At 39.5% G+C, this 25342-nt stretch overlaps 1 protein-coding gene across 11 annotated transcripts in view; it reads right to left on the bottom strand.

Annotated features, from left to right (window-relative positions):
• MCTP1 (multiple C2 and transmembrane domain containing 1) overlaps positions 1–25342 on the bottom strand; it is a 621784-nt gene that overhangs the window by 195668 nt on the left and 400774 nt on the right. For all 11 annotated transcript variants that reach the window (XM_053586428.1, XM_053586455.1, XM_053586444.1 and 8 more), the window contains 2 exons: positions 14801–14987; positions 8973–9066 (listed from right to left, as the gene is read on the bottom strand). In XM_053586428.1, coding sequence (XP_053442403.1) covers positions 8973–9066; positions 14801–14987 — 281 coding nt within the window. The remainder of the gene's footprint in view (positions 1–8972; positions 9067–14800; positions 14988–25342) is intronic.

Raw genomic sequence — 25342 nt, 5'->3', positions numbered from 1 at the left:
CAAGCTTAGAAACACAAAAGTTGTCTGGTCTAAAATGAGTATAAAAATGTCTTAAAAGCTCTTTTGTTTTTGCAAGGCTTCCTAGACTCTTTAGGATCTACAGTAAATTTATATTCAATTAGACTCCCCTGCAGAAAAGCCTGAGGTTTCAGATAAGCTTCCCTACAAGTAAATTAATTAGCTGAAGAGATCCTTTGCAGTAAAATTAAGTTCTTCAGGCTTAAAAAAATTAAGATGATTAAACTTTTTAAAATATATTTTTTAACTAGTCAAAGGCAATAACTGAAAATTGCCATCTGTTAAGGCACTGCCTTTAGAATGATGTCTTCATCTTTTTTATTATTCTCCTACAAAATATCTCATCCAGGAGTGTGTTCTTAATCTTGGCATCTACCATAATATTTCAGAATTTGAGGGCCTGGAAAGAAGCCTCAAAAGACCAAGTTCAAAGCTGATGTAGCTCTTGCCTCCCCTTTGCGACCAGGGTCCTTAAGGCTCTGATTCAGTGGTTCCGGGGATAGGAAATCATCACCTCCACAGAAATATTCAAATCTATTTTTTGGCAATTATAATTTTTGGAAAATGCTTCTGTACATTGTGTATAAAATTATGTCTCCATAACTTTTATCTATTCTATGGTTTACTATCTGTAGTCATTTAAAAATCTAAATAAAAAGATGGGTGTAAAGAGAGGGTGTGGCACTTGTCACACAGTGAGTGACAACATGCTTTACCTGCCCTCTTGTGCTGGACACTGTGGACAGTTCACTGGGCATCCAGTCTTTCTAGTGTCTCCTTTTGAACCACAGAGGCTGTGAAGCGCAGAGTGACACCTCAAGACTCCCTTTCAGCTACAGATGCAGACATGATTTAGGTTGTACAAGTCAGATGTACTTGATTTTAAAATACCTATTGAGTATTAATGCTCAAATAACTGAGAACATGTGGGGTCTGTTTCATCCCTCAGACTGCGAGCAGGAGTCCTGGAAGTGGTTGTGATGGTGCCTCCCCAGTTTGCTGATGTCAGCAAGTCCTTGCTCCTCCCTTGCCACGTTAGCATTAACCTCTGGAACAGTGATTTTCAACCAGGGCGCTGCGGCACACTGGCGTGCTGTGAGAGGATCTTAGGTGTGCCACAAAAACTTTTAAAGATCATTAATTAAATTATTTTCAAAAGAAGTTCAAAGCACAATAAGTATATCCTTTTTTTTACCTTTTTTGTTTTTGATCAACATAATTTAAGTGTGCCATGGAGGTTTAACTATAGGTTCAAGTGTGCCATAAAATAAAGAAGGCTGGAAAACCCTGCTCTAGAGACTGAGCTTAGGGTTTGCTTCCTTCAGCCCTTTTTGTCCCCAAAGATTCTCTGATCTATTAAATGCTCTATAGTGAATCTCCTGATGAAATTTGCTCTCTGGACCTGCACCTTGGCCATCACCCCCTGGCCAGCTCACATTTACACTCTCTCCACAACAGGCCTTCAGATAACCGACAAAATCATTCCCCTCGCCATCTCCCTCTCTCCAGGTAGCGGTGGCTCCAGTGGAAAGATGTAGATCTGTAGGCCTGCTCTGCCTTGACAAGCTTGAGGGAGGGATGTGAGAAAGGGTGTGTGTGTGTGTGTGTGTGTGTGTGTGTCTGTTGATCACAGACAAGTTACTTAACCTCTCCACACCTCAGTTTTCCATTTTTAAAAATGAGGATAACATTGAAACTCCCCAGGCTGTTGGGAGATTAGTTGTGATAATCCTTGTATCAAGCTCAGGGTAATGTCTGACATGCGATCCAGGCTCAATAAGTGCTAACGGCCATTGTTATTATCATTATTCTAGAACTATTTTCAATTGACTTGATTTTAAAATACCTATTGAGAATATATTCTGATTAATCAACGTCCTTCTTTAAAGAGTGGCTTTCAAAATCAGACTCACCCCCAGTGTATGTGACGAGCATCATTGTGGACATTTCTCTTTTATTCAGTGTAATGACACTGATAAATGTATAATTCACGCTCAGGAGTTTAAACTCAACTCGAATCCTAACGCCTCTGCTGTGTCTTCTACTGTGAAAGTACGGCATCCTTGCTCTCCACTCAGGACAGAGTTTAGAGCTGCCCTTTTTAATGTTCATCTCATTGAATTATACTTGTCTGTTGTATAGCACTGCACACGTATATTGGTCTCACATTGAATAATTAAATCGCCCTCCTAGCATGTTTGATGAGGGAGCAGTCATCTCCTCAGCATCATCAGTAACCACACTGAATGGTGTAGACAAGGACAGAGCCTGCATCTCTCCCGCATCCCCACTGACCTCGGCCCTTTACTAATCACTCTGTAGGCTTGACTGCTTAGTTGTTTATGAGTCTAACTAACTATACTATCACATGACCACAATATCTCTGTAGCAAGAATTTTTTTTTTTTCTAAACTTCTAGTTAAACGTAGATCCTCTCTATTTGCAGCACTCTGATCCATCCTTCTAGAAAATGCATTGCTAGGCTGGGCGTGGTGGCTCACATCTGTAATCCCAACACCATGGGAGGCCGAGATGGGCAGATCGCCTACACTCATTAGTTCGAGCCTGAGCCTGAGCTGGAGCGAGACCTCACCTCTAAAAATAGCTGGGTATTGTGGCAAGTGCCTATAGTCCCAGCTACTCAGGAGGCTGAGGCCAAGAGAATGGCTTGAGCCCAGGAGTCTGAGGTTGTTGTGAGCTAAGACATGATGCCACAGCACTCTACCAAGGGTGACAAAGTGAGACTTTATCTCAAAAAAAGCAAGCAAGCAAGCGCACTGCTTATTCACATATATTTTAATGTAACAAAATACAGAGTTCAATTTTAAACAATGCTTTTTGCATCAGAAAGCATGTCTTCAAGTGCTGAGTAAAGAGCTAACCTTCCAAGCCAAATCAGCAATTTGCTCTTTCTTTACTCAAAGGATTATTTTGTAATCTTAGTTCCACAGAACCTGATTAATTATTTTATATTATTTCTCTTTTCCTCATTTCCCATTGATAGGGGGACCACCACTTTCTCAGTCCATAGTCCTTCACCTCTAGAGCATATCAAACCCAATTACTAATCTCCTTTGTCATCCCACCTATTCTTCCAGCCATGTGACCTGCATATGAATCACACAGGATTTCTGTAATTCCCTTTAAAACGCAGCTCAGGCTCAGGCCTCACCAGCTCTTGTGCCAAATTAACACTGTTGTTTCTCTTTTCAGAAATATTTTGATAACTAGTGTTTGGCTTTAGAAGAACACTTTTGCATTTCTATAATAAGAATATGACTAGTTTTAAAAATGCAATTGCTGAAAGAAAGTAACTTTTATTTCTGTGTAAGATGTGGTGACATAAGAGCAGGAAGAGCACAGAGTTGCTGCTTCCTTCCTCGTGATATTTTTGTTAGTTTCATTCTCAAGAGACGTCTGTAGAGTTGGCACTACCATGCGTGTGTAACATTGTTAAACCAGGTACATTATCATGATAAGGATATCGGGCATTGCACATTTCAATGCATTATAAATTGCATTAAATGTCTTTTCAAAGTCTGCTATCTGCTAGAAATCTTCTGTAAGTGTAATTATTAAAAATCAAATAGGACATTAGCTCATATAACAAAAATAAATCATATTTTGCTGGGAGATTTTCAATACATCCTGTGATAAAACTTAGGGTTTTTATTTCCAATATAACTTTAAGATGTTAAGAGAGTAAAGGTTAAGAAATTAGGAATATCAATACGCAACCCTCGTTTATGTGGTAAATTATTTTAACCTGATAACCCACAGAGATGCAGAATTTTTACGTCTTACTCCGTGCTTAGCATGGAACGAGGAAGGATTTAAAGCACTATGTTTTCTCTTCTTCCAACGTAAGTTTCAAGTAATGATCATAAAATCAAAGGCTGCATTTATCAGATATCATCAATGTTCCTAAATGTGATGAGGGCAAGAAAGGGACAAGCTATCAAAAATTCAAACTGCTACAATTCTGTAAAAGAAGCAACTTTTCTACTTTCTCCAATAAAGCAATTGTAGTCTGTGGGCTACTTGAAGCAATGATCACACATATCTCGTGCAATTTGCTAGTGTAACCCACAAATAGTTAATTTCTCTAAGGACGATATCTGGTCTATGTTATATGTGCTTGGTATTTCTCCAACCATATGTAAAACTCTCAAAGAACAGACTTGCCCTTCCCATACAGTTGCCTTTTTATTTTCCTTCTCTGAATAGACCCACAAGGTTCAGGAAAAATACCAAGAAGAATAAATCCAAATCTGCATAAAATATACCTTCACAACACACTCGAGTTGGAAATCACAGGAGCCAATAAAAATGCAGGCAGCCTACTGATAATGAGGTCAGAAATACAAATAAATTTACTTTTAATGAAGACTGGAGGCACAGTAATCAAAGTGTTAAAATTCATTTCATGCATATCTCATTTGCTTCTTAGCTGATATTTACCACGCAAGTCTGTGAGAAAGTAGAGGCCTAAGATGCTCCAGATAAATGGCTCAATTAATTGTACAGAGGTAGACCTCTTTGAGCCAGCCGAGCTGTGAGCTCTTTATTAAAAGCACTATTCTGTAGCCCATAACCTTGTTCCTTGACTCCTCTCTGGTTTCCAATTTAAACAAGTCCCCATGCGGCCTGCTCTAAAGGGCTTTGTCTCCCTGTCATTGTTAAGAGAGCCGAGGCATCCTGGAAGTGTGAAATCAGACCTCATGAGCTGAACGGTTCCCCAGGGAACGCCAGACCACGCAGAAGGTCAAAGTCATGGGCCGGACCATCTCAGAGCGTCTGATCGCCGGTCTGTGACACAGCAAGTCGGGGTGGGGGCTAGACTGAAGAGTACTGAAATTGAACACATCTTAATTAAAGCCCACAGACAGCAAAACAAAATGTTTTCCAGGCAGCCTGTCAACTGGGGCTTAAATTTAGCTCTGCTAATGAATCTGAGCTGCTAACTGTTATTTCTTAAGATAATAAGAGTCTCACGGAAGCTGATAAAAAAACTGTAGCGTGTCTTTTTCTGCTGTTTTGTTACTTAAATATTTTCCAACAATGAAGACAGTTTTCCGAAAGAAAAACATGGGAGAAGTCTATGCGAATAAAGGGGCAGTGAACATCTCTCTTAATAACTAGTAGGTTTCCAGACTCTGGGTCTGGCATGTCGCTAGTCTTTAGAAAGATACTTTCATTTAATGGGACAATTTCAGTGACACATTCTGTTAATTGTAAAATTCTCTCTCTCTCTTTTTCTGAAAAAGATGGTGCATTAATTTGAGAGATCAATTCACCTGGATGGAGAGTTTTATATCAGTGTGCCTTGTAGTGCAGTGAAAAGGTAGGGCATCTTTTGAAGGGTTTCACAGTTCTCCCATATCACTATTTCTGAAACTGAGTGGCTGATCTCCCCGGGAAGGTTGTGACCTCTTCCTCAGGAGGGGGGAATAAAAAACACTACCCAGGGGAAAATGAAGGGGAGGGGCTGAAGAGAAGAGCTCTTTTCTCTTTCTTCTCTTTGGAACTTGAAAGAACCAATAGGCCAGGTCTAAATTGAAATCTCACTCAATACAGAAGACTTCAAATGTTCTGTTGAAGCAGAAATTAGGCCCCACTCAAGGAAAAGAATAATCAGAAGCTAGAAAAGACACATTATAACAAGAATCCTAATACCAAAAAAAAAAAAAAATCCCCAGCCATTGGCCTTTCCTCGCGATCTGTCCAGTTTGAAGGGAGCACTTGGCAATAGAGAGAACCTTCCCCATGAACACAGGCCAGACAGGCTCTCGGGTTTTCTTTGATGCTGCAGAGAGATAGTAACCTTTTCACTGGTTAGTTGAAAGGTAAAGAAGTTGTACCAAGAGGAATTTTTCAGTTACTCAAACTTTTCCCCTCACAAAGAATCGAGCTGACCAACTTTTCAAACCAGAGTGCCGCTTTCTCAGGCTGTGAAAGGCTGCCCACAATTTGACAGAAATTTCAGCCCACTCTTGTGCCTTGCTCAATGCGTGTGTATGTGTGGGAGTTGTAAATTCAGGCCTTAACCACCAGAGTTAATCTCTATTTAAAATCTGTATTAACCTTAATGATTTGAAGTGCACTGTCCAACACTAGGCTATTGAGAAGGAAGAAAAAACTACCCTCAACTATCAACAGTTTATTAGGGGCTTAACTGAAGTGACCTACTGTAGTAGTGTTCAGCTGAACAAGGCTATAGGCTTTTTTTGTGGAAAGTGAAAGAATTGAGGGTTTCATTAAAAAGTAATTTGTGCTTTATACTCACTCATTCAAAGAGAGTCTCAATTGCTCTTTATTCACACAGAGTTAATACAGTATCACAATGTTTCTCAATGAATGTGTTGTAACAAAAGAAAAATTTTACATTTTGAAAGGGAAAAATTCCTTGTAACTGCAGTAAGATTGATGGCTACTTAAAAGATTATAGAATCTTTCTCTCTTGTGCTCACATTTAATGATGTAATATTATAATTTTAAAAGTTTTGCTTCAACAAATGGAAGTTTAACTCTATGTTTGGGTCATTAAAAATATTTTTAAAAATAGAGCTAAGTTTGTCAAATAAAAATGTGTCTTGTTACACTTTTCTAGAAAAAAGTGTTCTGAAGCTAACCAAGTACCTCATAGTAACAACTTCATTTGTACCACATTAGAAAATATTGCTGCCTTAGCAGAGTTATCAGTGATTTAAAATCTCCTTTCTCTATCCGCAATACTCCTAAATGGAAGCTAACTGAAGGATTTGAATACAGCATCAATTCCCTCTTTATGACTATTGCTAAATATCGTGTAGGGCTTGACTGCTGTTATCTCCCCTGAGATGTACATCACATCTTTAAAGTTCTTCATTGAGTACGTAAGAAAGTAGACAGAGAGCTTACTTGTACCTCAAACTTAATGTCAAAAATCAAGAAGCATCAGGATATATATATGTATTTATCCTTTCCAGGAGGAAAGATTATTTTACAAATTGGTCGCACATGCAAACTTTTCTGACTTAAATATATGGTCCTGAATCTTTGCCACCATCATGAATGTCATAAGGACCACAGATGGTCTAAGAGTGAGGAAGGCCAAAGATTCAATCATCTTCTCGCTCCTGACTAGTTCAACATTTCTCTTGTCCAAATCAGAGCACATTAGATTATAAGGTCAGCATGGAATGAGGAATCATTAGATTTATATCCCTAAAACTGGAGGGAAAAAATGGAGACTCTGTTATTTAGCATTCTCCAAATTAATGTTCATTTTATCAAGTCAAAAGTATGTCTCATTGAATCTCTAGGGAAAAGGCCATTGTTATTCCCATCAATTTACATAAAACCATTAGGAAAGAAACACCTCTATTTTTTCCAGTTTTGGAAGAATGTGTACTTTAACTTCCACAGTGGCATACAGGCCACTAGGTTAATGTAGTTTGCATATTCATGAAGTTTTAAAACCAATGACAGTTTCTCTCCAAGAGAAGACAAACTTTTATAATTGTGTTGAATTACATAACAGGCAGGTATCTAAGCTTTTGAAGTAAATGGTACTTGAATTTTTCTATAAGAAATTGTTGTGCCTAGATTAATGTAATTAAAACTATACCAGAATTACAATTCATAAAAAAGAAAATAAAATTAATACTTATTAATTGTTTAGTATCAGGAGCCAAGTCAGTATATACGCAAAGAGATTACAAACTACCTTCTCTGCTACTATTTTCAGGTATGCCAATTAAAAAAAAATGACAGTTGTTATCATCTTCTCAGTTACAAATGAGTTGATAATTACCTTTGTAAAGAAAATGTAAACTCCCACCATTTTAATTTTTATCACACAATAAGTAATCATTTGATACTATGTAAACATTAAAATTTTTAAATATTGCCGCTTCAGGAGCAAAGTCTGCTACTTTAGTTTGAAGGCATACTATCTTTCAATTTGGTTTTGATCCTGTGGAGTGAATTACTGAAGGACACAGTGACTTGCAGAGCCTCTGACAGGAGTAAAAGCACATTTTTTCTTTTCAGATGGTCTGTTACCTCTTTAGGATCATCCTGCTGAACACTCAGATGTAATGTCCACAAATAGTAAATGGATGTCTTCAGGAACAGTGAAATTTACACAAATTTATTGTGCAATTTAAGATGTGAATTTAAGGTATGGCACAAATATCCCCCAAATCCTTATAAAATGAAATCATAAATAAATGGTCAAATAGTTGTAAATCAAAAAATAATTTAATTCAGGAAATTGATGAAGTAATTACCATGAGCCCATTTGTTAATATGACAAAAAAAACAGGCATACCCAAATCAGGAAGGTTTTTTGGAATTTTAACAGGCCTGTTTCCTAGTTTAAAAAATTCCAATCTAGATGCTTAGCTCAGATCCAGAATTATCTCTGGAATGTGCTGAATAATTTAGAAAACTAAGAAATCAGTTCAGCATACTGACCAAATACCAAGAGGTCAATCTCAGGTTTTTAGTATTTATGCATCTAAACTTTTCAGTGAACTATGCAACAGATTTAATGCATGTTTGGATCATAAGTGTTGCTGCTACAAGAGAAGCTGATGCTGTAACTGACTGAAGACAATACACGATTGCCCCAGAATCTGAAAAAATGGCAACACCTGGGAAATACATTCCCATTACCGTGATTTAACTTTGGAGAAGGCAGCAATTCGAATGTTATTTTGCCTTGCATTAATTACGTTTAATATATTATCCTGCCTTTAAAGGCACAGCCAATACACAAGTCAGGGAGTTGGCAAATCCCTGTAAGATTTATATTTATATAAATATAAATATATAAACCCTGAATCTTTATATTTAAACTCTTTCCTTTGACGATCCAGTCAGGTGACATGCAGAGTTGGCATATTAAATGGTTGTGGACCTTGCATGCTCCTTGATATGTGGGCCAGGAGAACTGTGTCGTCACTCACCTGTTACGTCAGCAGCCATCAGCCCTTCTGCTCTGATGACTTTCACTTGGAGAAATCCCACATCTTTCAGGTTGTGAAATATCCTCAGTGGACCCTGCGAGACCACAACACTGATATTAGGAAAGAACAGTCCTGAGGAGTCTCAAAGAGTGTGTGAGAAAACACCACATTTTATAGTTTAGCTCAGGGTCTGCTTAAAGGGATTCATTTGTATTTCTCCGGCACAAGTTGTCCATCCACCATCAAGAATGTGCACGCGTGCGCGCACACACACACACACACACACAAACACTATGTGAGTAATCATTGTCACGAAAGTAGATCTTCTGAAAGAATAAAAAACATCACATTTACTCCCCATAAATAAGTAATAAGTATCAATAGACGATGAAAAATAAATTGTGGAATAGATACATAAGCTTTCTACCTTTAATATCCCTTCCAAAACACTCTAAGAAATCCTTCATCTGTAGATACAATGGCTTGCAAATTAATAATTCTTTTTAAATTTTTATAATTTTGGCCATTTATTTTTTATTTTTTATTCTTTTGCAGTTTTTGGCCAGGGCTGGGTTTGAACACACCACCTCCAGCAAATGGAGCCGGTGCCCTACTCCTTTGAGCCACAGGCAGCACCACAGCAATTTATTTTTAATACCTATTATGCCATGACTTCATAGGGAAAAGACTCCAGTAGCTCAGGGAGATGGCTTGTCTTTGAATGTGACGAGGCTTTGTATGACTATTATGCCATGAATTCATGAGGAATAGGTTGCAGCACCTAATATCACGGTTCCATTGGTTCTCTTGGTTCTCCTGGGTGCTATATTGTACGCCTATTACGCCATGAATTCATAGGGAATGGGGTTCCAGCAGTTCAGGCTGCCTTCCATTGGTTCTAACAGAGTGAGCTTCTCTGAATGGAGCAGGCTGGTGCTTCAGTTGAAACCAGGTACTTTTCTCTTTGGTTTCCTTCTTTTTCTGATCATTTTCCTTCATGCATTTGGGGAAGCTATCTCAGCTCTTAGAATGCTTAATATGCTCAGTATGAACATTAATCCTCTTGTCAAGAATCTTGCCCTTAACTTGTGTGTTTACAACAATGCCAACAGCATGCTGGGTAACATTGGAGGCTCTTCCGGCTTTGCCATGGTGACATCTGTGTGGCATGCCTTTTTGAACAATACCCATCCCTTGATGTCTACAATATCACCTTCCTTGTAGATTCGCATCTATGTGGTCAAAGGAACAGCTCCATGTTTTCTAAGAGGCCTAGAGAACATGTACTGGGTGCCTCTCCTCTTTCTGTTTGTGTTTGTCATTTTGGTGAATGACTGGAAGATGGCGCCTCCCGATTTTTTTTTTTTTTTTGAGCCGATGTCTTGCTCTGAGGCATAGCTGAGTTGGTCTTGAACTCCTAAACTCAAGAGATCCTGCCACTTCAGCCTCCTGAGTCGCTGACCCTCCAGGTGGATGCCGCTACACCTAGCAAGGATTCTTAATATTGAATCTTCTGTTGTTGATTGTGTAACACTCTTCAGGTTTTAGGGGTAAGAAAATCAACACTAAACTAACATTTTTTGTCTATAATTTTCTTCTTGATGACTGTTGGAAATTACACGTTCTAGATGAGGGTTAAATTATCTAAAGACTATTTCCTAATATTTATTCCAAAAGAATTATGCAGTTCCATAAATCTTTTAAGTAAAAGACATACATAATCTTTTTAAAAATCAAATTGATGACTAAAAATAAATTCACAAGTGGTGAGCAATTTTTCTTAAAATTACTGATGTATTTGCTATTTTCAGTATGTATGGAAGTATGGAAACTTTGATAGAAAAACTAAATCCAGATGATAAAACCTATTTTATTATTAATTTTACAAATTAATAATAGTGATGTTTTTAATAAGTGTAGTACTTGTAGGAATTAAAAGAGAAACCAATACAACAATTTGGAAGTCGAATTAATGGGCTCAAATACTGTGAGAAGGAAATTGACCTATAGAATGCTAATATGCATTTGTTTACTTACACTTCAGCATTTTCTTATGATTTATACTTACAGCATTTTTCTTTTATTTCTATTCAGCAAATCAAAGGTACTTCTTTATAATTATTTTTTAAATATTTCAAGACCAGAGAGCATAACATACTTTTGCATAATAAAATTATCTATTAAAATGTTACTAGAGTAAAACTCATTCTCATCACTTTATTAGTAATGTAAGAATACGAACAAGCAAATGCTGAGTGCGGTATGAATTTTATCAGTCTTGTCTGACTAGTTCCTGTTGACTCGGAAGCTATGACCTTGACATGGAGAAGGAATGGCGTGAGTAATTGTGAGTAATCATACAGCCTAACTTAAGAAATCGTGTTTAGCACAAGAATTAACCCTTAATCTCTTATTATTTTTTAAACAGTTGTTTCTCACCAAAAATCTGTTAAAAATACCCAGATGACAGGACTTAGTAAAAAAATGTGCTCCTCTCTCTATTTAAATGCCTATAAGTTAAGGGTTTAATAGGGGGGCTTTCAATAGTAGTCTTCTAATTCAGAGGTGTGTAGGCATGTTGTATTCCTGCGGTGACATCAAATTTGAGAAGCTTCTTATCTCAGAGCCTACTCAATGTTATAAACCAGGTAAGGCTCCTACTCTAATGATGGTGGACTAGGGTTATTGGAAAGGTCCCTGTGCTTTAATTTTCAGGAGTAATTTAAACCAAGTTTCGCTGTGACTAAAGGAAACACCACAGTCCTCAGGTCTGAGAATCATTTCCCACTGGCAGCCTCCTTCCGAGCACGCTGCCTTCTAGCACCTCAGCTCTGGCGCTTTGCTTCCCATTTGGAGGGGTGATTATTGTTTGAAGGTTGCATTTCCCCAAGTCAGCTGACATTCAGTAATTTATTGCAAATTTTAACTGTTTAGGCTAGTGACATGTAGATTATAATGAGAACACCAAAAAACTCAAATAAATACATCAGTTAAAAAAAAGTAACTTTAAGTAATGCTTAATCAAGAGGTGTTCCTGCCTTGTATTTATGGTTATTTTAGAAGGCCTGAAAACCCAGTGGCTTCTGAAGCCAGAAATTTCCATAGCAGAGGAATCTATGATTTGCTATGAATCCTTTCAGCCCTCAATAGATGGGAAAAGATTGAAATGCTCTGGAGAGGAGTCCTCTTTATTTTTTTAATGAAAGGCTGTATAATATATTTTCTCTATGGCTGCAGCAGCTGTCAGGGAGAGCATCTTGGTTCAGCTCTATTACCGGAGAGGCAATACCCCATCCTATGGCATCGAGATGCTCTGAGGGGCCAGAGCTGATTGACAGCTTGTCACCATGACGTCTTATTCCATCTCTGTTATGGAGAAAATTAATGTCACACCACCAGCCTTATGACTTGCTGTCATCTTAGAACCGCTCACCTTTTATCAATGCTCTAAATAACATTTCAAGCCCATCGTCTCACGGTGGACAATCCGGTCAAGGGACATTAAATCAGATGACTGTGAAATGTCATAATAAAAATGGAATGCTAACAACTTCTTCTCTAAACTAGCTCCTCTGGTTTTTAAACTGTGACAAGGGGGAGCAAGGGTTCCACACACCCGTTCTGAAAAGGTCGTATAATCGCTCTTGGTCTGCCACCCATTACTACCTGCCCCTACTGACCTTCCCTCCTGCCCTCCCTCAAAAGAAGAAAAAAAGAAAAATGGAATTAGCCATCTTCTCAGGATGTGGTGATCAAATAATGGCTCACATAGTAATGCCCGTTTAATTTGTGGAGCTTCAATGCTTAGCAATGAACTGTTCCCAACAGCAGTAGAGAGCTTTTTCAGGGCTGTTTCACAGCAGAGCAGGGCCAATTCATTCACTTTCCTGATCATGACTGGTGCCAAATCAAATTCTTAAGTTTGACCTCAACTCCTAAAAATACACATGTTCTTAGAGGAAAGCATATAAATAATTCTTCAAACTAGTAACGTCTTTCTACATCTCTCCAAATCACATTTCAGACTGACACAGCATTTATTCACTCTTTTCATAATCTGCATAATAAAAAGAAACACACAGAAGCCCTAAAACCTAAGTCTTTATCCTCGTACTGCTGTGAGTTATCATAGCACATGCACTATGTCGCATATAGTAGCTTGTTAGTGAGTTATGTCTCTAGAGGGAGGTACAGGCCCCTGCCTGAAATTCAGGGCTGAAAAAACAGTTCACTTTTAAATATATTGAGCAAAATATAACCTGAGAAATAGCTCAGACATTCACATAGCATTTTACATCTTATTGAAATAACTAACATTTGAAAGAAAGCGTGGAAACAATATTCAAATTCTGACTGAAAATAACTGATTTAAGGAAGTCCATCCAGCAAAAAAAAAGAAAAGAAAAAAATCAATAGTAGGTAGATTACTTCTAATTACTCAGGCAGCAATATCATCTTACTATATGGGATAATATCACAACATTAAACCATCAACTACAGTATTATAATTCCTAGAAGAATTTTTATATTAATATGGATTAATTCCTCTAAGATCATTTTAATTCATGAGGCTTACTTCTGGTAACAGAATATGTTTTGGCAGGTACCAAAATATGAAATAATCTTCATAATTGCAACTATATATTAGAAGATGCCACACAATACCTTAGGATCTTAGGTGGTTTAAAAATATAGACTATTTAGCCTTGCTAAGTCACCTCTATTAAGCTGTTTATGATAACACATTGGTGGATGAGTTGTACAAGCATTAGCGGACAGCTGATTCGGTGGAGATAGCCAGAATAAATTTGCTGAAGCACACGTCCTGCTAATCTGTTTGAAGAATATTGTAGAGCATTAGTACCAGCACTTCATGTTATCTGCACAGCCTGATAAGGTACATCTTTATTAAATTCAGTTATTGAAAGGGATGTCAGTCAGCAAATAGGAAATTTTAAATCAAAAAAAAAAAAAAAAAAAGCAGTTCTTTGTTAGTCAGAGCTTGGTTTCATGGCTGAGTGTCTAGAGGAGCCTTCCAAGCACCTAGCAGCACTGTACAATACAAGCTTTGTAATTTTAAGTGGAAAAGCCTTTTTCCCAGCTTCGTGGGCGCTGAGGCATTGACTTTTTCAAGCCTCTACAGAGGGAAAACGATGGAGTAAGAGCTCCCCCCTGTGCCCAGTCGGGAAACTGCAGGGCGGGAAGACGCCGGGAACCAGGAAGGTGAGGCTGCGGATGGTGGGTTTGGTGGAATTCCAGGAGGGTGGTTATTTCACGGACTCACTATTCCTATCACTCCACGTTAGATCAAAAGGGAAGGGAGCAAAAAAAAAAGGGAAGGGAGCTTCCTTTTAATTTTACTTCACATTGAATGAAAAAAAAAATTAAAGGAATGATGAGAGGCCCTCCCGGGCAGTGGAAAACAAAGATCACTAGTGTGACAACTCGCTGGACACCAAGCGACCAACTGACGCGAGTGCCATTAACTACATGTCCCACTTGGTGCGAGGTGGAGGCCTCCACGGTACAGACTCAGTGAATTCACCGTGATGTAGTGCTGTGTGAACTTCCCTTCCTTGCTGGGCAGTTCCCTGCATGTCAGATCACTGCGCAGTCTCCGAATCCAGGACTTTCTCTGGGAGAGTCAGGAGAACATCGGGGCTCTGGACCGCAGGGTCCTGCACAGGACTTCGGCCAAAGTCAGCGCGGCGTCTGCATCTGTTCCGCTCTCTGCTTCTCTTGACTTTTCTGTCACTCAGCTTCCCAGACATACTTCTGTCACACATCCAGTCACACACGACTCCAGAGGAGTCGTGTTCTATACGTACGTATCTCTTCAGGATCTCCTCCCGCTCGCTCTGGTCGTCCGGGGAGTGGACAGAGAGGTCAGAGACGCTGACCGCGGCCGAGGCCGTCAGGGTGACCAGCAGCACCAGGTGCCCCGCCCCCTCCTCCAGCTGCAGCTCCAGCTTGTGCGTCTGCTCTCTGCTCAGGGCCGACAGGTCCACCTGGCACCTGCAAACAAACGTTCCCAATCAGAAAGTGAATTTTTTTTGGCCACATCAACAGATGTTCAGAGCTATGTAAAAAATAAATCAATAGGAACACTATTTGGACCACCGGAAGTATGGAACTTTCAAGTCAGCTTTCTTCACAACATTTAGACATTCATTACCTTAAAGTCTATAATTCCTTATTTCTTATAAGGCACAAACAACTTGCCTGAGATGGGACTACAGTCCAGGTCACCCTCTGCTCGCAGCGGAGAGGACTTGGGTCCAGGGCTGGTGGCGCGGCGGGAGCTGCGGCCTGACTGCAGGACAGGGGACATTTTCCCGCCTTCGTAAACACTGCTAAGCAATCACACACAGACCATAGCGACGCCACACGGTTTGCAGTTTTAAAACCATGGCAATTTGTTCATAGTACATTGCACGAATCTGAATGAACACTCGCAAATCCCTGGAAGGTGGCAGCGGAGCGCTCCGCCCAGCCCAGTCTGCCCCTCTCGGAGCTAAGTACCCCGAAAGCATTTTTCATAAAAATGCCAATTGATTTTGAAGAGAAAGGTAACGTGATGACCAGGAGGCTAATAGAGGAGAGAAAGGGGGTGGCCAAGAACGGATGGTGTTTACCACAGGAGACCTCCGATTATCAGATGAAGAAGTGGGGGGTCAGTCCCGGCCGGCTGCGGCCTCCCGCCTTTCTGCTCCTCGCTCCGTCTGTCTGGTGTTTGATGCTTTACATTGAACTCCTATGAATGGAGCCTTGAAGCTTGTAGCTGGGTTCAAAATCTCTTTAGCATGAGTGATTTTAGAAGTTGAACCAAAGACCAACATTTATCTTTTATTTTTGCCTCTCGTCTGGGACCAGACACAAAGGAGATGAAGAGGAATATTGACACAAGATATGAAAATGAAAAGACATGGCCCTGCTCAGTGGCAGAAGGTCTGCAGTGCTACTGGAAAAGTGAGGAGTTAGAATCTGTACCAAGTCTAGAAAACACTTTCTAAAGGGAGAATGTACACAGAATAACCCTTGTTTCTGCTAACACAGTATCTTTTATTATGTGATACTCTCATGCTTTCTCCTCAGCATTTAAAGCAGTGATTTTCAATGGGGTGTGCCATGAGAGGATCTTAAGTATGTTGTGAAAAATTTTAAAGATCATTAATTAAATTATTTCCTGAAGAAGTTCAAAGCACAGTGAGTATGCTTTTTTTTGCTCTTTTTTTGTCAACATAGTTGAAGTGTACCCTGGAAGTGTAACTATAGGTTCAAGTGTGCCATGATATAAAAAAAGGCTGAAAACACTGATCTAGAGGATGAAAAAAAGCTATCAAATCCCTATCTAATATTCTCATTTTAATTGGGATTAAGTTCTTGTCAATAACATCTGTAATAAATTGAGGGCAAAAATACAACTGTGAAAACCATGCATTTTGAATATGATGTTTTAGAGAACTTTCGAACACCTGGCACAATGCTGGCCTGTAGTTTGTTTAATGGGAATGGATTGAGAGTATAATACTAGAGAACTGAACAGGGATAATAATTCAGAAAGTATTTTTCGTTGGATACCGTTGGAACCAAGAAGCGTCTTTCACTCACTTTTTCTCCCTCTCTTTTTTTATTCTCTCATGTTGACCATGCATTTCCCAGTCTTCCTTGCTTTATTCTTTTACATGCTGCTTCAGCATTCTTACTACATAAAACACTAAACATATCAAAGCCTTCTGGAGGACTTCCTCCTGTACCTACCACCACTTTGCATGGCTGTATAGATGCCAGCATCTCTGCATTTGAAGCTTTAGAGTTGGGAAGGTACTCTAAAGATTATATGGTTTAGGAATTGCAAACTGGCAACTTTCAGAGGAATCTGATCCACAGATTTGCTGTTTTTCCTTTAAGTGCTCAAAAATAGTTTTGAATCTCAATAATTGTGGGTACAGGGCAAATGTCTCTTAACTGTTCCCATTACTGCCTACTATTTACAGCTAGGCCTTCCACTTAATTACTCTACTAAGTTCCAATATGCATAAAGATTTGTGATCCCTGCAATCTCCTTAATTTAAAAATGGGAAAACTGAGGGCCAGAGAAGTTCCATGACTGAACATAGAGGTTGTTATCAACACAGGCAGGACCTGAATCTGGAACTCTAGAGTCTAAGACCTAGGCCTTTTCTTTACCATCCTGTCATTAAGTAACTGTGCCTCCCGGGAGGAAGTGTGTGCTGGTAGCAGTGGTTCTCAAACTGACTAGTATGTGTACTTGTTTTTAAAAGAAACAAAATTATCTCGGCTTCTATGTATGAAATTATGTTATTTTATGCTTTTTAAAGTATACATAAACTATGGAAGAAAGTTATAAGTTATTGCTCTTATAAGATGACTAAGAGAAATTTACAAATTGAATTTTGAAAACTATGAGGCTAAAAAATTTAAATCAGCAATCTAAATTTAGAGGGAAGATTATGCTTTTCCATCATACCTAAAATTTCAATATTGGATTTATTCAAAGAAATAGATAATCTCAGGTTCTGTTCTATATTAATGTTTCAGAATTTTGACTTTAACAATTCTAATGTGGAGAATGCCTATTTACATAAACATATTGGACAAGAGAGTACTAAATAACTTCATAGTTCTTTGTTGAGGTTATGAGATTGCTGATTCTTGTAAAAGTTCTGCTTAGGAGAAATGTGCCATTTTAAATGAAGTGTCACCAATAACAAAGCAAAAATGTCTTATTAACTTGAAGACAAAGTTCACTGATGAGTATCAAATCAAATTATTACTGGAATTGGGTGAAGAAAAAGACACATGCTACCTCTGTTGCTCTGGAACAGATACACACAGAGATGGAACTGTGTGACACAGTCTATTACAAGATGAACACAGGACTAAGCAGGAGAGGCAGACTTTCCTGTATTTGGCTCACCTATATACTTCTATATCTTGAACAAAGGAAGGATTCACTATACTTTTAATACGGAAGTACTAACTGGTCATCTGAATGGTCCAGAAAAGGCACACATTAGCAGTTTTATATTGTTATCAAAGGAAAAATAAAAAATGAAAAAAAAACTGAAACAAATTTATGAACTCTAAAAATCTGTTCACAGATTCACATTCTCAGACACAGACACAGACACAGAGAAAAGATCTCAGGATTGGGAGTCAGATTCCTTTGATTCTGGGCCTGTATCTTTTACTAATTGGTTATCTGACCTTTTTGAAGATAATTCATCCTTTTGAATTTTTTTGCCTGCAATTATGAGTTAATTGAACTAGATGAACCTTTAATTGTCAGTAATACCAATTTCAACAATTTGTTAAACTCTTGCCCTGTTTACTCTTTCTTTGCAATTCCACAAGCCAGAAAACTATAAGAACAAGTTAATCTTACAGGAATGAAATATCATATTTTAAGAAGGATGGAATGTTAGTTTGAGAGGCATCTAATCTAATCTAGTCTCAAGTCACAGTGCAAGGCTCTCTGGGGTGTGCCTCGAAGGTCCATGGGAGCGAGTGTGAGAGAAGAGGGCATAGACTCTCCTCTTTGGTTCCCTTACATCTTTGGTATATCGGGGGTTCCACGTGTGTAGTTTGAAAACTTACCTGACACACCTTATGTACTCCCTAGGTCAGCGGTTCTCAACCTGTGGGTCAAGACCCTTTTGTAACAATGAAAATACATTGTTGCATTAGGAAAGTTGAAAACCACTGCCCTAGATTCTTCCAGAGCCATGGTCATGTGGGCCCTTAGCCCTGCCCTGCCTCAGCTGCTTTGCTGGGCCTCCCTGGAGGGCTGCTGTCCATCCCCGCACCAGGACCAAGTGACTGCTTGGGTCCTCGCGGGTCTACTGAGGGCTGGTAGGTCTCTCACTCATCCAAAAGAGTGGGCTCTGTCCTTGGTGGCTGGTGTGTGTCCAGCTTAGCTGCCACATGCCTGGAGTTTCTGGCTGCCAAGACCACTTCTGCACATGAGTACAAAGTCACACTGGGATAGGCCTGGCTCCCAGATCAAGAGCCACAGAAGCCAGGTGAAATGATACAGAAGTTGTCTCCTGTGAGGAGGACGCTATCAATGGAATAGGAGATGGGAGGACAACTTCCCAAACGCTCTTTCTCTCCAGACTATTCCAAAATGTGACACTCCACGTAGCCTGTCCACAAGTGGCATGCGAAGCAACCAGCCATGCCCTTGAGACACAGAAAATAGTGAGCAGCCTCCTAACAATGGATCACCTTCATTGATGTCATGGATTGTACCTCTCAGCAAAGCACCAGCATTTAATCCTTGCCTCCAGCTCTGTTGTCAAGAGAACCTGGGCTAAGGCACCAACCACTGATGGAGTTCAGCCTCTGGGTTAATGAGCTGAGGAGTCTAAAGCACAACCTGACCTCATTCCATGCTTATGAGACATCCTGAGCAAGTCAACGGCGACCTGCCATCTAGTCTGTGTGTCACTTGCTGATGCCTATTTTCTGCTTGTCACTCCAGAAGGCTTATTACTCTCCTGACATCACTGCAAGGGCTCGCCTGTGTCTTTATATTTAGAAAAGGTGTCCCCTCTACTTGGAATACATGTATCCTTCTTTGCTTGAACAATTTTCACTTTCAATTCTCATTGAAATAACTTAGTTTTCTCAACATGCTAAAACACCTGGAAAATAGGGACAATGTCTTGTTCTTAGCACCTAGCACCTAGCACAGTTTCTGGAAGATAACCAGTGTGCAAAGATATTAAAGTTCTTATGGACAAAGAAATTCTGGTCGGAGAGGCCAACAAAGTTGGTGACAGTGCCCGAGGGGGCAGGCCTCCTACTGCGCCCCTTCTGCCACTTCTGTGTCTGCTGTCTGCTTAGAAGGTGGTTTGGCTCCTCTCTGACACTCATTTCACTCACTCATTCATTAATTCACCCCCTAACTATTTATAAAGTGTTTATGTGGCAGGTTCTCGGTTAGATTTTGGAGATTCAGCCCCTTCCTCAACATTCTGGTTTCTTAGATTCTTATTTCCAGAATTACCACAGACTCTGTGCTATTTTGAACAAAATTATTTGGCTTCAGAGTCCTCATCCAGGGGTTTAGAAATTTTGATAAAACTCAATTACTCATTGGAATGGTGTTATTAACTAAGTCTCTTAGACTCTTCGCGCCTCCGACTTTCCTCATTTATCAAATGGAAATTTGTTTTTAAAATATGCCTGCTGTTTGGATGGAGTTGTAAGAACACAGCAATAGTAGATGAAAAGCACTTTGGAAAGTTGAAAGTGCTATGTCCATATATCTAGTTACGCTATCACATCTGCCTTTGTTTGATGTTGGAGAATTCAAACTATCTGTACCAAAACCAACTCAATCAATCAATCAATTGAATAATCAAAACAGATTCAAATCTGAAGATTTCAGATCTACTTTCCTTCATTCCACAAATGGAGACATTAAGGCTCAGAGAAATTAAGTAATGGCAAGGACTTGAACTGTCCTAACTTCCATATCAAAGCTTGAAGTCTTTTGCATTAAAAAAATACATGCATGCACACACATGCCCTTGAATTATTTAACCACGTGAAAGGAATATTGGCATCTTTATTTAGTGGCATTCCCTTACAAGTTTAAGGAAAAAAACTCTCAGACTTCTCATTGCCTTTTCTTAGTCTGTGATTAGCACCCTGCGTGTAAATGTACAGGTGTCCTGGGCTACAGGGAGTAAACGTTAGAACTATTTGGAATCATTTTTTAATTTAAAGATAAGGCAGAAGTGAGCCCTCATCAATGTGCGCCATCTGCATTAACACTGGAGGCCCATTCCTCTGCAACATCGCACGTGGCCCCAGGACACGGCAGGAACGTGGCCACCACCAAGCACCAAGTGGGCGCCTTCTCTGCACTGCAGCGCATACATACCTGTTGAGTGGACTTACAGATTATATGATCTAGCTTTAACTAACCTCATCCTCACAAAATGGAAAATTAGCTTTAAAAGATCCCAGGAAAGGGGCTCAGCACCCATAGCTCAGTGGCCAGGATGCTGGCCACATATACCAGGATTGGCGGGTTCAGACCCAGCCCAGGCTTGCTAAAAAACAATGACAACTACAACAAAAAAATAGTCAGGTGTTCTGGTGGACACCTGTAGTCCCAGCTACCTGGGAGGCTGAGGCAAGAGAATCATGTAAGCCCAAGAGTTTGAGGTTGCTGTGAGCTGTGACACCATAGTACTCTACAGGGAATGACAAGTGAAACTCTGTCTCCAAAAAAAAAAAAAAAAAAATCCGAGTAAAGGAAGTGTGGATGGAAGGTAATGCTAATTGAACCAGCACAAGTGAACTGCAATGATAAACAAGAATCCGAAGAGCCTGCTTGGGCTCTGAGGCCACATTATGATTCCCAGCCCAAGGGCTGTAGGCTGGGATCCAGCCGGAATGCTCCAAAATCATCAAGAAGAATATCTGCAACAGAAATTTACATCTGCTTCCTTTAGCAGTGAACTTCTAACAGTGTGGTACATCTTAACATATTAACTCACGATATTTTGAAGTTCTCATGATTAGCATGACACTTAAAAAAGTGCAACATTCAGAATAGGGAGGACCAGCCTCTGTGGGGTGGAGAAATGTTTGGAAACAAAATTTTACATAATTTGTATTAAATGTAGCAATAAATTATTATTTTTTTGTTGTTGTTGCAGTTCAGCCGGGGCCGGGTTTGAACCCGCCACCCTTGGTATATGGGGCTGGTGCCTTACCGAATGAGCCACAGGCACCGCCCATGTAACCATAAATTTTATGAAGATTTTTAAGATTTCTTGGTATGTGAGAGCTATTTTACATTAGTATGATAATACATGATGTTTTAGAACACCTTATGTTATAAATTAATATAATACATAACTCCTTAGAATATCTGCATTTTAAAGAATTCAATATGTAACCGCTAAAGTGTTTTCAAGTTCCATGATTATGCAAGTTTTTACTCTTATCTAAGAGCTAACTGCTGTTCCTGCCTTTCTGTTGCCAGAAGCCGCTGCTCAGCTGTCTCTGGGGAGACTGCTTTATTAGAACACACCTCTGCAGACCTGGGAATTCTCTGTGATTCGTGGACTTGAAGCAAAGTTATTCAATACACATAGGACAGCGTGTGGACACTGTCTTTGGAAAATTTGCCAATTCTTTAAGAAATATTGCAATAAGTATAATCTTCCTGTGAAAAAATCACTGAGAAAAAATCATCAATAACTTATGAAAGAAAAGTAATTAAAATCTTAATGCATTTGGTTTAGTTCGAGTCTATGAAAAACCAAGGCAAAAATCAATGACACATTCATTTAAATAGTGTTTATTTCCCCGATGAAATACTGCACTCAATCTCTAGTAAGAAAAATCATAAAATGTAATGATTTAACTTTTAAAAAACTTCCTTCACTTTGGAATTGTCTGTGTTTCCAAATGAATAATGCAGTAGAATTCTTCCTCTCAAAGAATCATTGAAGTCTTTGTATCACAAACAAGAAATATTTCAAATCAGAATCTATAGAGTATCAAATGCTTGTAAGTACTGGCTTTCAACCTTAAAAATTCATTACTTTGGTTAAAATCAAAACTGAAGCTGCTCCCCTCATTTGCCACACTAACCCTGAACAGACACGGGAGCACCACATTCTCTTCTCCTCGGCACTAAGTACAGAGCATAGATTTGGTATTATGGCTGTAGAATTTGAAAGCTTTTGTTCTTCACCCAGAACTCAATTATTTTAGAGTAAGTTTTTCTTATCATATCTAATTCATAAAATTTTTGTTAAAATTGAGCTGTCTAGCTTACATTTGTAGCATGTTGTTGAGGGTAGGACCCATGGCTGGACCCTTAGAACAATATAGCAAACAAAGTCAGTAGCAATTTACTAACTTGAGATATACGTACCCCAAATCAATGCCACTTTAAAGATAAACAAGCATTTTGCACACTAATAAATAATGCTATAAATCTTGCTATATTGGATTGCAAATAACTCCAACTGAATAAAATTGCCTGACACAGGATTTACTTACTCCTCACGTTCATAAAAACAACTTGTGCTCTGACAGCACTCATTCTTGGCAATTTACTGCAGCTGTCAGCAGCCAATTTGTTCAGATTACTGTTCTGCATAAAAGTATAAAAATCATGAGGATTTATTAGGTGATTATCGTGAAGGTGGCAGTCCGTCTTCACTGCCAAAATGCAGGTGATCAGAAAGTTAAATAATTACATGCAGATTGACATCATTCCACCTTCGCTTGAAATCTGTAGTTCAGCAACAGGTAGACTGTGTTGTTCAAAGTTACAACATGGTGCTGCGTAGCACCTAAGTTGGTTTACCAAATACTTGGCATGTTGTGGAGCACTCAATGGCTTCAAGAAAACACACTAAATAGATTGTGGGAAAATAGCATGGACTTTTGGGTCAGGAGACCTCGGTTTAAGCCTCAGGTCGACCACCTCAATTGCAGACTAGCTATGCGACCTCTGAGCCTCCTTCAGCTCTCCGTTTTCATCCGCGATGTTGGTATAATATGAGGTACCCTTGTCACCACGTAATAGGGCCCTGCAGAGCATCATCATTATTATTTCTTTCCATTCATGGTAAATTAATTTTTGGGTAAAATTTAACAACCTAGATATCATAATGATAAAAAAGTTATGATATAAGCATGTTGGTAAATGTATGGGCTTATTTTTTTCCCAAATACATTTTATCATTTTTTAAGTAAAAGGAATAGACCTTTATGCTGCATTAATTCTTCTCTTTTGCATTATTCTCAAACATCTTTCCACAATGCCACTGAATGAAACTTTGCACTTTCCACTAAGTCGTGTTCTTCTAATTGCCTTTTCACTGATGCATGGTGTCAGATCAGTGTGCATTTTGAGAATAAAGAGCCATATAACTTCCAGTATTAAGTCAAGCATCAGGTTTATGGTCAAACCCCACAAATATTTATTGAGTATTTATTATGTGCCATATACTTGTCTATGTCCTAAGGATGCTTCAGTGAACAAAATATTTAGAAATTCCTGCTTCATGGAACTTATATCTAGTGTATATGAAATGGGGATTATATCAGTGGCAAACTCACAGCAGAATGGGGGAGAGGAGGTTCAAGGTAAAATAGACTCAGTGTGGATGCCTCCCTGATGTCGTGTTTTGCAGACTTAAAGAAGGTGAAGAAACTGCAGGCAGGTGGATTCCTGAAGAGAGGGTGCTGGATGGAGGGAAGCGTCCTGGTCAGCCAGAGGCAGTGTGGTGGGGAGACAGCGGGGGAGATAGAACAGCAGAAGTGCAGGGTAGGGGTAGCAGGGCCATGCCCTGCCAAGCGTTCATGGCCACTGTAAGGACTTTGATTTTGCCCAGATTACAACGCAAAACAATTGAAGGGTTTTGAGCAGTGGCGTTAAATTATTTTATTTATATTTTAAAAATCCGTGCAGATATTACTCCAGCTGCTATGTTGGAAATAGACTGCTGTGGGGGAGAAAGTGTGGAAGGAAGAGCAAGAGGCTGTTGTTCTTGTCACGTGAAAGCTGTCGGTGGCTTCAGCCAGAATTATGATGATAGACATGATGAGAGGTAGTGAATTCCGAAAATGATCTGAAGGAAAAAGCACCAGGTCGCTGATGGAGTTGATGAAAGTGAAAGAAAAAAAAAGGAATCAAAAACAAATCCAAGATTTTTGGTGTTGGTAACAAATAAGGGAGAAGCCTGGACTGCAGGTCAGAAGTTTGAGAAACCTATCGGACATCCAAGTGGTGATGCCCAATAGGCCGTCGGGTCTAGGAATCTGGAGTTCAGAGAAGGCTATAGAGTGGGGCTGTACAGGCCTAGTTGTCCACTTCTAGAACAGTGTTTTTCAATCTTTTTAATCTCATGGCACACTTGAACCTATAGTTAAACTTCTGTGGCATACTCAAATTATGTTGATTAAAAAAAAAGAGTGCAAAAGCTGGAGGTTGCTGTGAGCTGTGTGACGTCATGGCACTCTACCGAGGGCAGTAAAGTGAGACTCTGTCTCTACAAAAAAAAAAAAAGAGAGAGTGAAAAAATAATAAAGAGGTTGTGGGCTCACTCCTCTAATCCCAGCATTCTGGGAGGCTGAGATGGGTAGATTGCCTGAGCTCAGGAGTTCAAGACCAGCCTGACCAAGAGTGAGACCTCATCTCTACTAAAAATGGAAAAATTAGCCGGGCGTTCGGGCAGGCACCCGTAGTCCCATCCCAGCTACCTGGGAGGCTGAGGCAGGAGGATTACTTGAGCCCAGGAGTTGGAGGTTGCTATGAGCTATGACATCATGGCACCCTAGCCTAGGGTGACAGAGACTGTGTC

This window comes from Nycticebus coucang, chromosome 1, assembly GCF_027406575.1.
Source record: "Nycticebus coucang isolate mNycCou1 chromosome 1, mNycCou1.pri, whole genome shotgun sequence".
In the NCBI taxonomy this organism is placed as follows: domain Eukaryota; kingdom Metazoa; phylum Chordata; class Mammalia; order Primates; family Lorisidae; genus Nycticebus; species Nycticebus coucang.
This window is presented reverse-complemented; position numbering and strand designations above follow the sequence as displayed.